The following is a 15,013-nucleotide window of genomic DNA, read 5'->3' as shown; positions in this document are numbered from 1 at the left end:
TCACACCATCTCAAACTAACAAACAAGAACTATAGTAAAACCCCTATAAAATAATACTCATGACCAAAAGCAGTTGTTGCCTTAGCAAGGTTGATTTATCAATAAGTGAATAATTTATTAATTTAGAGAGTACCATGTTAGTACATGGCTTATAAATCCAAAAATAATGAATGCAATTAAAAGATAATAAATGGAAGCCTAAGAGACTTTAAAAAAAAAAAAAAACAAAAAAAAAAAAAAGAGAGAGAGAGATGCTTACTAATTGTAGATAATAGAAAAAATTTAATGCCCTAGAAGATAAAGAGGTTTCAATTATCCAATTGTTCCAAGAAAGAGATGAATTGAGAAAAATAGAAGTTGTAAAGAGTTACTAAATACTATATTGTGAGTTTTTACTTGCTATTTTTTTACATAATTCAACAATTATTAATTTATATTTCCTTGAGGCTTTAAGGATTTGAAAAAAAAAATTATCTTCTGCATTTAACGAGGTTATTAATTTAGTATATTAGCCCAAGTTAAGATCAAAAGATTTTATTATTTAAGCAAGGTTATTAATTTATCGAACATTTATTTATCTAAGTTTTATGATACTCCTATGTTGCATGGGTTTGGGTATGAGTGTCAGATGTGAGTATATGTCTAAGTGTCTAATCCGTCACAAATCAAATTTTAGGATACGAGGACTTGGTTAAAAAGGATCCAAAAAGGGGCACAACTATTAGAATATGACATAATAAAAGAAAAGTCAATTAAAAATAAATTGGAGGTGAAGATATTCCTTTTTAAAGGCTCTCATATTTTCCCTCTAATCCTTTTTTTCCTCTTATTCCTGAATATTCTTATAAAAATTCACTTTTCAGCTAACTCTCCTTTTTCTCTAATGCAAGTATTATTAAAAAAGTTGAAAAAATAAAAGGATGTCAATGAAAAAATCAAACAGCCACAACCAAAGTATAATAGGAGTGTCTGACAAGGATCACATGCCTAAGCTCATGTCATGTTGTGTCAACAAAGGTAAGTTGTTTAAATTGAAGAATCATCATAGTTGTACTCAATTTAGTCCCAGGTAATCCAAAATTTCAAGTATTCTATTTAATAAATATTGCTCGAGAGATATCATTCAAAAGAAATCAACTATTACTGCTTTCCCAGAATAATATTTCCTATTCAAACCAAGTCTAAATACCTTCTTGTGTCCAGAAAAGAAAAAAAATCAAATGATGGGAAGAGAAACTATGAAACTAATAACTAAACAAGGGGTATAAGCCAAAATCTCAGACCATCTTAAGCTAACAAAAAAGAATTACTGGATTTAGTCTCAGGTAATCCAAAAAAAGTTTCTATATAGGTCTTCGATGAGGGAAACCCCTACACTCCCAGAAATAAAAATAAACATACCTTTCTTTAGAAAGTTTATAGAAGTTCGAAATATGGCCCCATAATGTCTTCTCAAATGTCTCCCAGGTTCGATCTACATCTTCGAAATATTCCCTATGAATATTCAACACTTCAATCTCAAATCATAAGAACAAAGCGCACAGATATCAACTATCCTTTGTGTCATGTATTCATCATTACATCCAAACCTGTTTACCATTTTTCAACATTATCAAGGACTGATAGACAGTAATTTGCCAAAATAAATATTTTCACCACTCAGTTCCACTACCACAGAAACAAAATCAAAATTATGTATCAACTGAATAAGTAATTAATACTTGAATTAATTGGTTAAAAGGAATGAAATAATCCTCATATTTGTGAATTTAACTCTTCCCATGTTTTTGCTTGAAGAGTAACCATTTTTGACATAAATGTCCTTTATCATTTCAAATATTTACATGTAGGTTTTAAAAGAAATGGTTATGTTTACAAGAAAAGAATGAGGGCATTTTTGTCAAAATGAGGCCAAAAAATTATGGAGGGTTAAATTTCGAAATTTGGGTTTTCAATGACCCTTTTAATCAAATAACCCTTAATACTTTGTTCAAATGAGAATTAGGGGTTCTAACAGTTAAAAACTTCATTATGGTAAGTAACTTGGCAAACACCAAAGCACGGACGAGCCATGTGGACCCAGAATCCAGGTGCTGCAAGTTGGCTATTGTTATTACACAGATATATGGACCGAAAATACACGTTTATTCCTGATCCTATTGATTTATTAGATCAAATAAAAAAACAACAACAGGATTTCTGGCTACACTAAATTTACTCTTAGAATGACCAGCGATATGATGAACCTAAGTAGAGGATACAGACCTCAGTCTGCCAACCTCTTCCTTGTGAGATGCTGCAGCAGCTAAAGCAAACCTCCGTTTTCCATCCAGAGCCGTCAACCTCTATGACAATTAAGCATGAAACAAGAAAGATCAAACTATGATGCACTGTGATTCATTCAACTAAAAACTGACTAAGATGACTAAAATTATGTATACCTCGTACGTGTTGATGAGTTCTTTATCATCACTCAAAGAATCCCGAGCCTCAGATGCTTCAACAGAAATTGACATCATCCCTTCCACATCCTGTAAAAGATTTAAGAACATAACTAGATGGTCACCATACAACATTAATAGAAGATAACAAGGTCAAAAAAGTGCTAAGTTTTTCTTTTTGATAGGATAAAAAAAGTGATAAGTTTCAAGGCTATAAATAGTGGTGATAGAAGCCTGTTTAACTTAAATAACCATCAAAGTTAAACAACAGAAAACAGCACTCCCATTCCTCTACAGGAATAGGCTGAATCAAGTCCAACCAAGCTCTTCTGCCCCACATTAATGGTCATTGGGCTCATAGCTTCTGGCAGCATTTTAGGATGCCACATTTGTTCTGTTGCCTTGGATAGGTGGAAAAGAAAAGGGGGGAAAACAACGACACACAGACAAAAAGAAAGAAAAAAGATAACATATTATTTAGTAGACTGCAAGCTGCAGCTGAACAATAACATGTGCATATATATAGAGAGACAAGAACTTTTGTATGTTTGTGTGTGTGTAAGCAAGAAACATATCGTGATAAAGAAAAAGTTGATGAAAACAAAGGTCAGACATTGCATTCACCTTCAGTGTGGTATTTAAGTTATTTCTCACATTGCTAAGGAGCTTTATTTGGTCATGATTTTCAATTAAGTTTTGGCACTCTTGACATAGCCTGAGGCAAAAGCAAGTAAACACATTAGTCCTTAAAGTTGAATGCTTTAATACTGAGTTGAAGCCTAATAACTGCACATATAGAAAACAACAAGAATTTTCTAGGAAAATCATAAGCAGAAGATACCTCTCAATAGAGAGAAAGTTCTCACGAAGCTGGTTTATTGTCTTTTGAGATGAGGAAATTGATTCCAACCCAGCCTGTGCCTGTTCAACCTGAATTTAAGAGTTTTGTTTCAATAGAACACATCAATATCGTAGTAAAATTAAAGTGCCTGGGATTCTTCAGCACCATAGACTCATAAAAAAAGTGAAGAACATAAGAGACATAATAGTATCCACATAACATTAATAACAACATAATAATTTCCCTGAAGCTTAGAATAGAAGTTTCTCTATACCTGCTCTGCAACCATCGTACTAAGTTGTGCATCATTTGCCTGACATTAAAAAAATATAGCAACATTCAGAAGGCAACTTGAAGGTTTTACATAAATTTAATATAAGAAATATTAGGAATTTAGCATTTTTATGATCCATTAAAAGATCTAGTTAGGTTAGTCAGAGTTCCCTCAGATGTCCAATGTGATCCAGCATGCTCTGAACTCAATCCTTGAATGCATCATTGAAGACCATCAGGATCAGTCAACACACTATTTTGGCTATACCAAGTGACCTAGAGAACATAGGACTTGGGTATTTTTTAGTTCCCCACCAATATTTTAAATGCCCTAACTCATTGCATAGGGAATTGGATCTCCACACATGCTAGGAATATATTTGAGAATTGATAAATTGAGCCCCTTCATAAATTTAGCTCTAAGGCTTTTCTTTCTCAATCAATTGTCAATAAAGATTCTACATGTCAATTGATGGAGAACTCTATTGGTCAGATGCTAAGAATAGTTGAATTCCATACTAGTTTTAAATCCTCTTACAAGCCTAATTGGACTCCTCCTTGTTGGGGAGCATCTTAAAATCTTTCACTTCAGAAACAGAGTGAAGTAGCCCCAAGAAAGCAAAACCTGAGAGATCTGATTCCTAGCACATGAACTCAACTTTCATAAATAAAACAAGCTAGCAACTCATTCAACCTGATCTCACACTTCAATTTCCATGTATCTAGAGATTTCCAAGATGATTGCTCATTCCAGTCACCCAAAACCAAAAATTTCTCTTGTTCAATCAGTATAATCTTAACGCAACACCTGCATAACTTCAAAATTTTGCATGTGTGTGTGGATAGGTGCGCACACACACACACACACACACACACATACTCACCTACATATGTGATTGAAACTAACCCAAATTGAAATAGAAATTTTGACTATTAAATTGGACAAAGAAGCATCACCTGTTGGCGCGTAATGTAATCAGCCTTAATTGACGAAATTGACTGCAAAAGTTCAGGTAGTGGCAAAAGTTTGGCAACCTCACGAACCGCCACTTCCTTGGCTTCAATTCCAAGATCCTCTACAATCATTGTCTAAGCTTGATGTATGAGCATGTAATAAATTCAGTACCTGGACAAATGGAATGTCAAATCTTTTGAAATTTTAGAGAGACAAAACACTATTGAAAATTATTTGTCGGTCATTGTCTCCATGAAATCTTTAAGGTTATTGTTAAACTAGAGCAATGCAGGAACAGATATAGACAGAACGGTCGAACCCACAAACAGGGAACTACAACTCAACCCACTTCCCAACTCATCGATGAGTTCCAGAAATGATCTCCTACTCAGGTTTCACAACCTGACAAATAGGCAGATGAATGAAGGGGCAAGTTTACATGCACATTTGCTTATTTCTGATTGTAAGGTCATTGTCCACAAACACGGATTTGGATTTAGAATCCAAGGATGAGAAATTCACCTGTTTGGGTGAAAAAATGAAACAGAAGGATACAAGACTCCATAACACAGTTTTCCATCAACAATTTGTGGGTTTTTCATCAAACTGATTCGGTACAATTTGAATGTATCATCAAACAATTTGCACAGTCCAACACTCAGACAAAACTCACATTAAGAAACAAAATTCAGAATAGTCAAAGCTCCCATTCAAAAGAAACCCAAATAAAATCAATCAAATTCAAGTCAAAAGAACAAACTAATTGATCAAAAGAACATAAATTTAAGAGAAAACAATGAAGAAGATAAGACAGAAATTGGCGTACCCACAAATGAGAGAGTTTCAGGCTATAAAATCCAAATCCAAACACAAATAAAAAGAAAAGAAAAAGAAAGAGAAATATAATTAGGGGCAATGGCAGCAGGGGCGAGAGAGAAGCTGTTTCTCTTGCTCTAATTATTACTCACAGATCTGAGAAAAGAAGTTTTTCTGCATTGTTCAAGAAAGTGACCAACAGCATTTCAACTTGAAATCGAATAAGTAATAAATTTGTATTAATTGGAGATAAATCCCTAGTATTTCAACCCCAAACCCACACTGCTTAAGAAATTTCATCCATAATGAGATACGCTGTGCAAAATATATTGATCAAACCCTCACCTAGCTATTCCATGAGGACCACTACCTAATAAAAGGCAGGATACTCTATATTATTTTGACTTTATATTTTTTCCTACACTTTCTCCGCAACCAAACACACGCAAGTGATTCAAAATCTCAAATAGAAGCGACAAACGAAAGAGCCTCCAATATTGAGAAAATTAACCAAAATTGGAATAATTGAGGATGCCCTCGAAGCTATAATTCATATACTAAAGCCTAAATTAATTCAATAACTCACCAGTTTGGTAATTCAACAGCGATAATCGACTGAAATCGGTGGAGAAGAGAGAGTTTTAGAGAGAGAAAATGATAGATCAGGGAAGAGTCATGGATTCTGAATTTCTGAGAGGATTCGCACGTGAGGAAGTGTCCGATATGGAGTGGCACGTGAGCAACTAATAGCGGTGACGTGGCTCTTTTTCATCCGATTTGTCACGTGGCACTTCGGGTAACAAATTTCAGGGATTTTTTTTATAAAAATAAATAAATATAAAAATACAACACTTTTTATTACTTTTTTTTATTTTTACAGTAAACTCGTTTTTTTAAAAGACGAATTCTTCTTTTATATTGAACTTGTCTTTTCAAAAGACGAATTCACTTTTGTATATATTTTTTATTTTAAAACCTTCTATATTGAAAATGTAAAAAATATGAGCTCATCTTTTTAATAGGCGAATTCATTTTTACATTGAATTCGTCTTTTCAAATCACGAGTTCTACTAGAAATTAAATAATACTATAATTTTAAAATTATTCAAATTTCAATAAATTCTCCCATGGGAAGCGAACTTTCTATCAAATAATAAATTCATCTCCGATGTCAAAAGAAAATAGAAAATAGTTAAAACAAAAAAAATATATATACTTTTTTATCAGAGAATTTTGCCTCTATTATTTTTTAGTCAATACTCAAGGATTATCCCTATGGTTATTTAGTTATATACAAGTTATATGATCCATAAGTTTATTAATTGTAGTAAAATATGGAGCTTCTTAACCTAGGGGTTCTTTATTATTTCAATTGAACTTTTTCCTTGTGGTATGAACTCTTTATTATTTCAAGTGATTGAATAACTACTTGTAAATTAAGTTTATTCATAAAATTGATTTGTCCATGTGAAAATACTTCAACACTTTCACTATGCTAGTAAATTTAATGTGTTTTGCACAGTTGCTACATATTATAAAATTGGAATACAAACTTCTTCGCTATTTTAATGTACAGTAAAAAACTATGGACAAAAAATTATTAAAGAATAGTTTAAAATAAGTTAAAAGTCAAAATTAAGACATTCATGTTGATCTCAAGCTCAAAAAAGAAATATAAAAACGAGAATAAATTGAAAAGTGAAAAATATCAAAATGTCCTTATATTAGACAACTAGAAACTAAGTATTTTTCTTCTAAGAAAAAAATGAAATATGAAAATTTGTTTTGAATAATAGAATGGCATACGTAGATTTGAGGACATACACGTGAGGGGAAACAAAAAACAAAAAAAGTTGGTGATTGCTCGAAACTTTAAGATTTCTTTAATTATCTCTAATGTCTAGTTTACTCACAATACATGTATAAAGACCTTTTAACTCTCATTATTAATTCTCTAAGAACCTAATTTTGATTATTATCCATTGGGATAATGGTTTTTAGTGCATCTTGATTCATAATCTTACTTATCCATTTGATGCACTTTGATATCATTGCTTCCTTTGTATTTATTTGAATCAAAATTGTATAATACAAAGATTAATCTTCTTTCAATTGTTAGTCCTGCGAAGATTAACAAGTGTAGGATTGCTTGAATAGCTCAAGAGCGGGATATCTCTTGAGAGGGTACTTTGGAACCATAATTTAGAAGGAAAAGTTTGGAGACTTTGTTTTTAAAAATTTTGCTATAGAGAGTTCCTTAGAACCATAAGCCAAATATATAAAGTTTGAAGGCTTGAGCTTTAAAAAGTTTTGGATTAGTGGAACCTTCATCCCAATTGGAACTTGAGCAAGACGGATATACGTAAGGTTATGTACTATAAAGATCTTGAGTTTGAATTCTCTTTATCTCTAGCTTTCCTATTTACTTTAATACATTATTTCTTTTATTGTTATTTATTACAATCTCAAAGTTTTCAAATATCAAATCTCAAAGTAGTATCACCAATGAACTCCTCTACATAGTAATGGGTGTTGTATGAGTGTCTTTTAACTACAATCATGGGTCCTTAGATGGAAGGATGTATTCATATGAAGAATTCTTTCATAGATAGGGATAGAGGGATGATGTAAATTAATAGTATTGATGTTGGAACTGAATGTTTCTTTTCTACTATGATTCAGTTTCCTTCATTTTTTGTCTTCCCATAAATGAAGCTTGATTGTCAACGGCTAGTAATTAAGAATGCGTTTAACAATGATTCTAGGAAGTGTTTATAATATTTCTAATACTTGAAAAATAAAATTTTTCAAGTATTAGAAATGGTAGAAATACTTTCTAAAATTACTGTCAAACGCACTCTAAAGCAGGCATGAATATCATTAATGTGAAAAGGTAAAAACTTGTGCAGACTTGGGAGTATAGAAGAGAGGAGAATTTTCATTGCATGAAGAAGTGAATAAGGTCAATACAACATCATCTTTCCTATACAAAATTTGGAAGGTTGAATGGGGGAGTTATAGTCTACCGCCCTCATCAAATGGTACCAGCATCAAAATGGCAAACAGAACTAAAAAAGCTCTCAAAATTGAATAAATCGAATTACAACATTCTTCATGGGAATCTCAAATGTATAGACCTTCACCTTAACTTTGGTATTTTTCTTTTCAAACAAACATCTGACTCTCCTGAGATGAACAATGAGAGCCTGAATGGACCTCCTGGTCCTGAAAAGTGGGGTGTGCTACATAGTGTACATGGAAATTTCTGATCATAGCCAAGACCTAAGAAACACCAAACAAGAACTGTATGAGATCAAAATTAGGCAAAAAAAAAAAAAAAAAAAACAAAGAAAAGAAATAAGTCCTGCTAAGTACATAACAAAGAAGATGCATTCCCATATCCTTGCCTTTTGACAGTGGCTAATTGGTGGTGTGGTATCAACTATCATTCAGGTGATCTCTCCCTGCTTGCAAGTAGAACCATAGTGAATACTGTCTCCAGTAAGTGCAGACTGCCCAACCAAAACAGAGCAATCTCTTGTAAAATTTGAGCAGGCAGTACCATTAAGGTACTCTGCGTTCAATAAGAACAATGAACCGAGACACTAAAACAACGACATCTTCCTCACTCCACCTTCCATCTGGAAGATCCCTTATAACAATTTTATTGTCAATTGACATAGAGCATGATATACATCACTGCACAAATGCTTTAACTATTGGAAAGTATTAGCCAAATGAGAACCCACAAAATGATGCAGTCATGATTAAGAAAAACTTGTGAGGTCTCCACTGTTGGACCATCGGGAAGTAGAAAATGAAGTCTCTACAAGTACAAATCCATAATAGATCATGACAAAGGATCAAAGCAATTAAAATATTTCACTAACCATAAATCATGATTGAGGCTCAAGAAGACCAAGTTACTTAGAATACCCTGAGAGCTGCTTGGCACCATGCCTTTATGACCATAACCAAATCAACCAAACCTTATAGAGAACAAGGAAGCACTATAGAGATGATAAGAAATTTTGAAGCATAAACTTAATAATTGCCACATCATTTTTTATTTTGAAGGAAGTTATTTTGAGTATGGAACAAGTACCTGATTGACATTGATATATTTCCATCTTCATAAGTATAACGCATTGTTGATGATTATGTTTGGAATGTGAGCTACATACTGCCAATCTTGGCCTTTCCCAAATTGGCAGCGATCTTCCAGCAGAGAGCATTTGTAAACAGCCAGAAAAGAGAGGGAGTTTGGCAGTCTCTCTTTTGTCAGGTATTGGAGCTTCGGGCAGTTGGAGATCTGCAAATTTTCAAGTGAGCTAAGGTGTTGAAGACCTGCTTCTGTTAAAGATTTGAGCTTAGGGCAGCGGCTAATGGATAATGTTTTGAGGGAGGTGAGATGTTGAAGGCCCTCTTCTCCAAAGGATTGGAGCTCAGAACAATTGCTAATGGATAATGTTATGAGGGAGGTGAGATGTTGAAGCCCCTCTTCTCCAAAGGATTGGAACTCAGGGCAGTCGCCAATGTATAAGTTTGAGAGAGAGGTAAGTTGTTGAAGCCCCTTACTGTCCAGAGACTTGAGGTTTGGAAGTCGTTCAATTCTGAGAGTGGTAATTGTGGAGGGCAGTAGGCACTCCCAGGGAAGAGAATGAACCTCTTGGCATCCACCCCTGATATTGAATCTTGTAAGAGAGGCCAGTCTTTGCAAACCCCAGTCAACCTGAGATGTGAGTTGGTCGCAGCATGAAATTTCAAGTTCATGTAGGTTGGAGGGCAAGCCATCCCTCTGAAACCACAATTCTGGACAATGAAATAAACTCAAACGCCCCAAAGTTGAGAGGGTGTGCTTCAATAACTTGAGCTTCAAGCAGTTGGAGATAAAATAACCTGCTGAGTCGAGAGCGGGTAATTCAATATATACAACATCAGGGCACCGTGAGATACTCAAATAATTAAGAGATGTGGGATCCCCCTCTGAAACGGAGATATAGAGGAATTCAAGCCCTTCAAGTTTAATGATTTCAAAATAACGCAATCTTGGGAAGATGCTTAAGGAGAAGGATAATGAAAGAGAATCACAGGTGTTATCTCTAATGTGTATATTTTTTAGGAAAGGGTGGTGGCATCTCAACAACACAGGTAGGAGAAACTCTAGCTTGGAACAGTGAGAGATTTCTAGTGATTGCAATGCATTAGTGGGTAAACCAACTCTGCGCAAGGATCTAGACAAACAACAATATGTGATTTCCAATTTTTTGAGAAGAGGAGTTTTGCTCTGGAGCGGTTCCTCTTCTATTAGAGTCTCCACAGAATCACATTCTGTAATTGAGAGGCTATGCACTCCCACTGGTAGTTGCTTCCACTGAGAGATGTTTGAAATTTCAACGCGTGAGAATTGAAGAGCAGTGAAGCCACTAGCTGGCCTTTTCAACTGTAATTTACCACAATCGGCCATATTCAATTCACTGATTGCAGGAACTCTGAGTGAAGCCACAAGCAGCTGCGGACATCCAACAATTTCAAGTTTCTTCAAGGATCGAAGCTGTTTTGGTAATTTCCCAGTGAGTTTTGGACAGTTGATTATATAAAGCTCCTGGAGACGAGGGAATTCTCCACGTCTGCATCCACAACATAACCATTTCTCCCAATTGCCCATCCACCCAAATCTTAGAGTTTGTAAGGATGGGAAGGAAGGCTTAACTGCAATGGAGGAAGAAGCATTCCCATAATGATAAAACTCACTGCCCACCCTCTCTATTCCATTCATTCCTGAGATCCGTAACTGTTCAAGAGAGGGTAGCTGCCCAAGTGGTGGCAATGATAAACAATTTTCACAATCCCAAAGCTCTAGGGTCTGGAGATTAGAGAATAAAGGACTTGCTACCCATGTCGGAAATCTCGAACCACCAAAACAATTAATAGAGAGTCTCTTTAGGTTTGTATGTGGCCGAAGATTATCAATTATGTCTCCATCTTGTATAATATCACCTGCTCTCCAATCCCAATCCAACACTAACTCCTCCATGTACATCTTGTCCTTCAAATTGGCTTCTCTTGCATCCCTGCCACATTTCACATTCTGCAACTTTGAAATTCTAAGTGTTCCCTTTATATCTGAAAGTCCCTTCAATTCTCCAATCCCCGACCCGCTCTTTTGCCCCACAATGAAATAACTCAAGTTTTGCAAACATTTTAAATGGCCAATATGACTTGGCATCTCTCTTAATGGGGTATCATCAATGTCAAGATAACGCAAATTAATCAAATTTTCAATTCTTGAAGGCAATTCATACAATTTCGAACACCTTGACAATATCAATGTTTGTAAATTGTACAAAGTACATATTGATGTAGACAATTTTTCAATCAAAGTATTAGAGAGATCCAAGTAACGCAAATGTTGTAACTTGCCAATTGAATGGGGCAAATTAACAATACCATAGCCATGCAAACACAACACCCGCAAGCACCTAATTTCCGATAATAGATTGTGTAGAACTCTATTACTTAAGTAGCCAAACATGTAAACCCTCAATGGTAAAAATGTTCGCAAACACTTAAATTCAGAAAGTGTTCCATATCTATCAAAGGTATTATATTCTCTCGGAAAATATGATAAATGACGAGTCTTTTCTGAGATTTGGCATACCCGACCATCCTCCAAACTGACAGAAAATTCTCCAGACACCAGTTGAGCCAAGTCATGAATAAGGTCATGCATTATAAAGTGTGTCTCCTTTTTCCTAACTGAATTTTGAAAAAATGACTTCGATAAAAGCTGGTGAAAGTACAAGTCACCTACCTCTTCCATTCTTCTCTTGCCTTTTGATTCTTGTAAAAGACCCTCAGCCATCCATAACAAAATTAGCTTCTCTTTCTCCAATACGTAGTCCTTGGGAAAAATTGAGCAATAGGCAAAACATTGCTTTAGATGTGAAGGCAGATAATTGTAACTCAATCTCAATGCAGGAAGAACTGTATCAGTGGACAAATCCCATATTTGGCAGTTTAGTATGTCATCCCATTTCCTCGCTTCAACCTCAGAATGTAAAAGGCCCCCCACTGCTTTTACAGCTAGTGGCAAACCTTGGCACTTGTCCACAATCTTCTTACCAATTGCTTCTAGTTGTGGATATGCACTCGAGTCTCCATTTTCAAATGCGAGTTTTCTAAACAGAGACCAGGAATCTTCAGAGGATAGTTCACCAAGACAATGAGAATAAACAGCGCGCATAACTGCTGCAACATTGGTGCTGCGGGTCGTTACAACAATCTTGCTTCCCTTTGCCCCGCCTTTGAGTGGAGTTTGTAGCATAGCCCAGTTACTGGAGTCCTCGTTCCAAACATCATCCAAGACAAGTAGAAATTTCTTCGTATTAATTCTCTCTTTCAGTTTAACTTGAAGCTGATTTAGGTTATTTGTCTCGAAAGCGGATGAAGTAATCTCCTCCAGAATTGTTTTTGTAACTCTAATAGGATCAAATTCTTCGGAAACACAAACCCATGCCTTCAAATCGAAGTGTCCCATCACCCTTGGGTCATTATATAGAAGCTGAGCAAGTGTGGTCTTGCCAAGGCCGCCCATGCCCACTATGGAAATCACACCTATCTCATCCCTCCTTGCATTATCAGACAACACCTGTTCAATCATCTTCTGTTTTTCATCATCCCTGCCATAGACAAGAGATTCATCCACCAAAGAAGTAGAAGGCCACCTTTGTGACAGTTTCTCGCCAACACCTTCTTTCAACCCAAGGGCGGCTCTGTCTCGTGCCATATCTTCAAGTCTATCAATGATCTCCTCCACCCTCTTTTCTATGCTCTGACTGTCAAATGGGGCATGAACTCAGGTAGACATGTCCATGATGTTACCCACCTGACTTGTGCTGGTTTGGGACTCCGCAGCTTCCATCTTGTGTCGCAAAGCCTCTGTGGCGATCTCATCCAATATGTCCTCCGCATCATACACAGCCTCTTTAAGCAAGACCAGCCACTTCTTCACATATGGATCTGTAAATTGTTTGACCTCAGCATCGTTGAGCACTGCATGGACGACCAGCAACTTCCTTTCCAACTTCTTCAGGAGCGCATCACTGAGCTTCTGCCCCCGGATGAAGCTCACAACCTCGCGAGAAGCCAACCTGTCAAATAGAACTTGAAGAGAAGCCGAGAGGAAAGCACCTCCAACTAAAGCCCCAGCCATGTCTGTTGGTTTGTAGAGAAAAGTGAGTGATGAATCAAACCACCAAAGTGGAAAAGATTGGTTTGTATTGAGAAAATGCAATAATTTCTTGGTAGCGAAGCTGGCTCAGTTCTGGTTTGGCCAAAAGCAAGTATGGATTCCAATGCTAGAATGAATTATTGGAGAAGATGGTTGACCCCAGGTGCTGACTTCGTTTACAAACCAGTGACCACCCACCCACCCACCCACAAAGTAATAGAGGGAGAAAAAAAGGGTAGAAAATAAACATATAATTTACTTACATTTAGAAGAATTAGTTGGCAATTGGCCCCTTGAATAATTTATGAAAATTCATAAATATTTCAAAAAATAAAATAAATTAAGAATGTTTAATTTATTTGGCAGACAACTAGAAAAATGTATATTGTATATGGTGTAATTATTTTATAAAGGTCTTTTAATTTATTTCTCAAGTTTAAATAATTATTTTTTTATAAAGTTCAAGGTTCATTTTCCATCAACTTGTGTGATCCAAGTTCTGATAAGGGAAGAGTTTCTACTTTGATCCTATGGAAAAAGAAAAATTGCTTGAAAGATTTTCAAATTTCCCATTTATCAATTACTTCATCAACTTTTTTGTTTGGGAAACATATATTTGTTTTACCATGTTGTCTTAAATTGGTTTCTAAAAATCATTTTGAAGATAAAGAAAAAACCATTGTTTTTTAGATCATATTTAGTAATTTTTTAAAATAGTTCTAAAAAATAATTTTTAAAAACAGTTTTTGCAAACTGTTCTATAATGTTTTGTAGAACAAAAGTTTTTTTAGGAACTTGACATTTTTTAAATGTGTTTTAAAAATCATTTTTATATTTAATGCTTTATTTTTAATCATGACACATATTTTATAAAATAAGTGAAAACAACTAAAAGACATTCTCTAAAAACAAAAAAATAGTTTTTTGGTAGTCAAAATATATATTTTTTTGATTTTTTTTTTGTTTTGTTTTGGAAAACAGAATACTATTCTTAAAAATAGTTGTCAGTCAAACCCCTAATGTTTTATAAAATAACTTTGACAAGTTTTTAAAAATGAAAAATGAAAAACTTGTTTGAATAAGTTATTTTTAAAAATATGTTTTTTGTTTTGGTTTTGTAAAAACATTGCAAATTCAATTTATATAATATAGATTAAATTTAATTTAATTCAAATTTTAAAATGAAAATAGTTTATAATTACAAATAAATTATAATAAAATCATAAATTATATTGTTTATAAAAAAAATTATTATTTTAGTCTATGTTAGAAATATAAGAATATTAACATCTTCTTAATTGTCTTGCTTAAAAATAAAGAATAATAATTTTTAATAATATTTTATTTAGAATGAATAATGAATAAAGTTCAACTTTTTTAACATGCATGTAAATAAGTAAAGTTTTTCATTTGCAATATGCATTTAGTAACGAATTACTAATATAATATTCTAA

General features: G+C 34.4%; 2 protein-coding genes across 4 annotated transcripts in view; both read right to left on the bottom strand.

Moving 5' to 3' along the window:
* Positions 1-6,049, bottom strand: part of LOC100261717 (exocyst complex component SEC6) — a 38,714-nt gene extending 32,665 nt beyond the window's left edge. Inside the window, exons 1-8 of one of the 3 annotated variants that reach the window (XM_002268249.5) lie at positions 5,913-6,049; positions 4,513-4,681; positions 3,557-3,595; positions 3,283-3,371; positions 3,066-3,156; positions 2,442-2,531; positions 2,266-2,345; positions 1,402-1,494 (exon numbers count right to left, since the gene is read on the bottom strand). In XM_002268249.5, coding sequence (XP_002268285.2) covers positions 1,402-1,494; positions 2,266-2,345; positions 2,442-2,531; positions 3,066-3,156; positions 3,283-3,371; positions 3,557-3,595; positions 4,513-4,641 — 611 coding nt within the window. In that variant the 5' untranslated portion in view covers positions 4,642-4,681; positions 5,913-6,049. Of the gene's footprint in view, positions 1-1,401; positions 1,495-2,265; positions 2,346-2,441; positions 2,532-3,065; positions 3,157-3,282; positions 3,372-3,556; positions 3,596-4,512; positions 4,682-5,478; positions 5,498-5,912 lie in introns of those variants that run through there. The other 2 variants (XM_019223675.2, XM_010659362.3) reach the window with 2 other exon arrangements.
* A 3,213-nt stretch (positions 6,050-9,262) lies between these two features.
* Positions 9,263-13,541, bottom strand: LOC100256620 (putative disease resistance RPP13-like protein 1). The gene is made up of 2 exons (XM_059740946.1): positions 13,215-13,541; positions 9,263-13,160 (listed from the first exon to the last, which is right to left on the bottom strand). The coding sequence occupies exons 1-2, from the start codon at positions 13,539-13,541 to the stop codon at positions 9,459-9,461; spliced, it is 4,029 nt and encodes a 1,342-aa protein (XP_059596929.1). The 3' UTR covers positions 9,263-9,458.
* Positions 13,542-15,013: the final 1,472 nt, after the last annotated feature.

This window comes from Vitis vinifera, chromosome 12 (assembly GCF_030704535.1).
Source record: "Vitis vinifera cultivar Pinot Noir 40024 chromosome 12, ASM3070453v1".
Lineage (NCBI taxonomy): Eukaryota > Viridiplantae > Streptophyta > Magnoliopsida > Vitales > Vitaceae > Vitis > Vitis vinifera.
The sequence above is the reverse complement of the archived record's forward strand: the minus strand, read 5'-3'. Positions and strand labels throughout refer to the sequence as shown.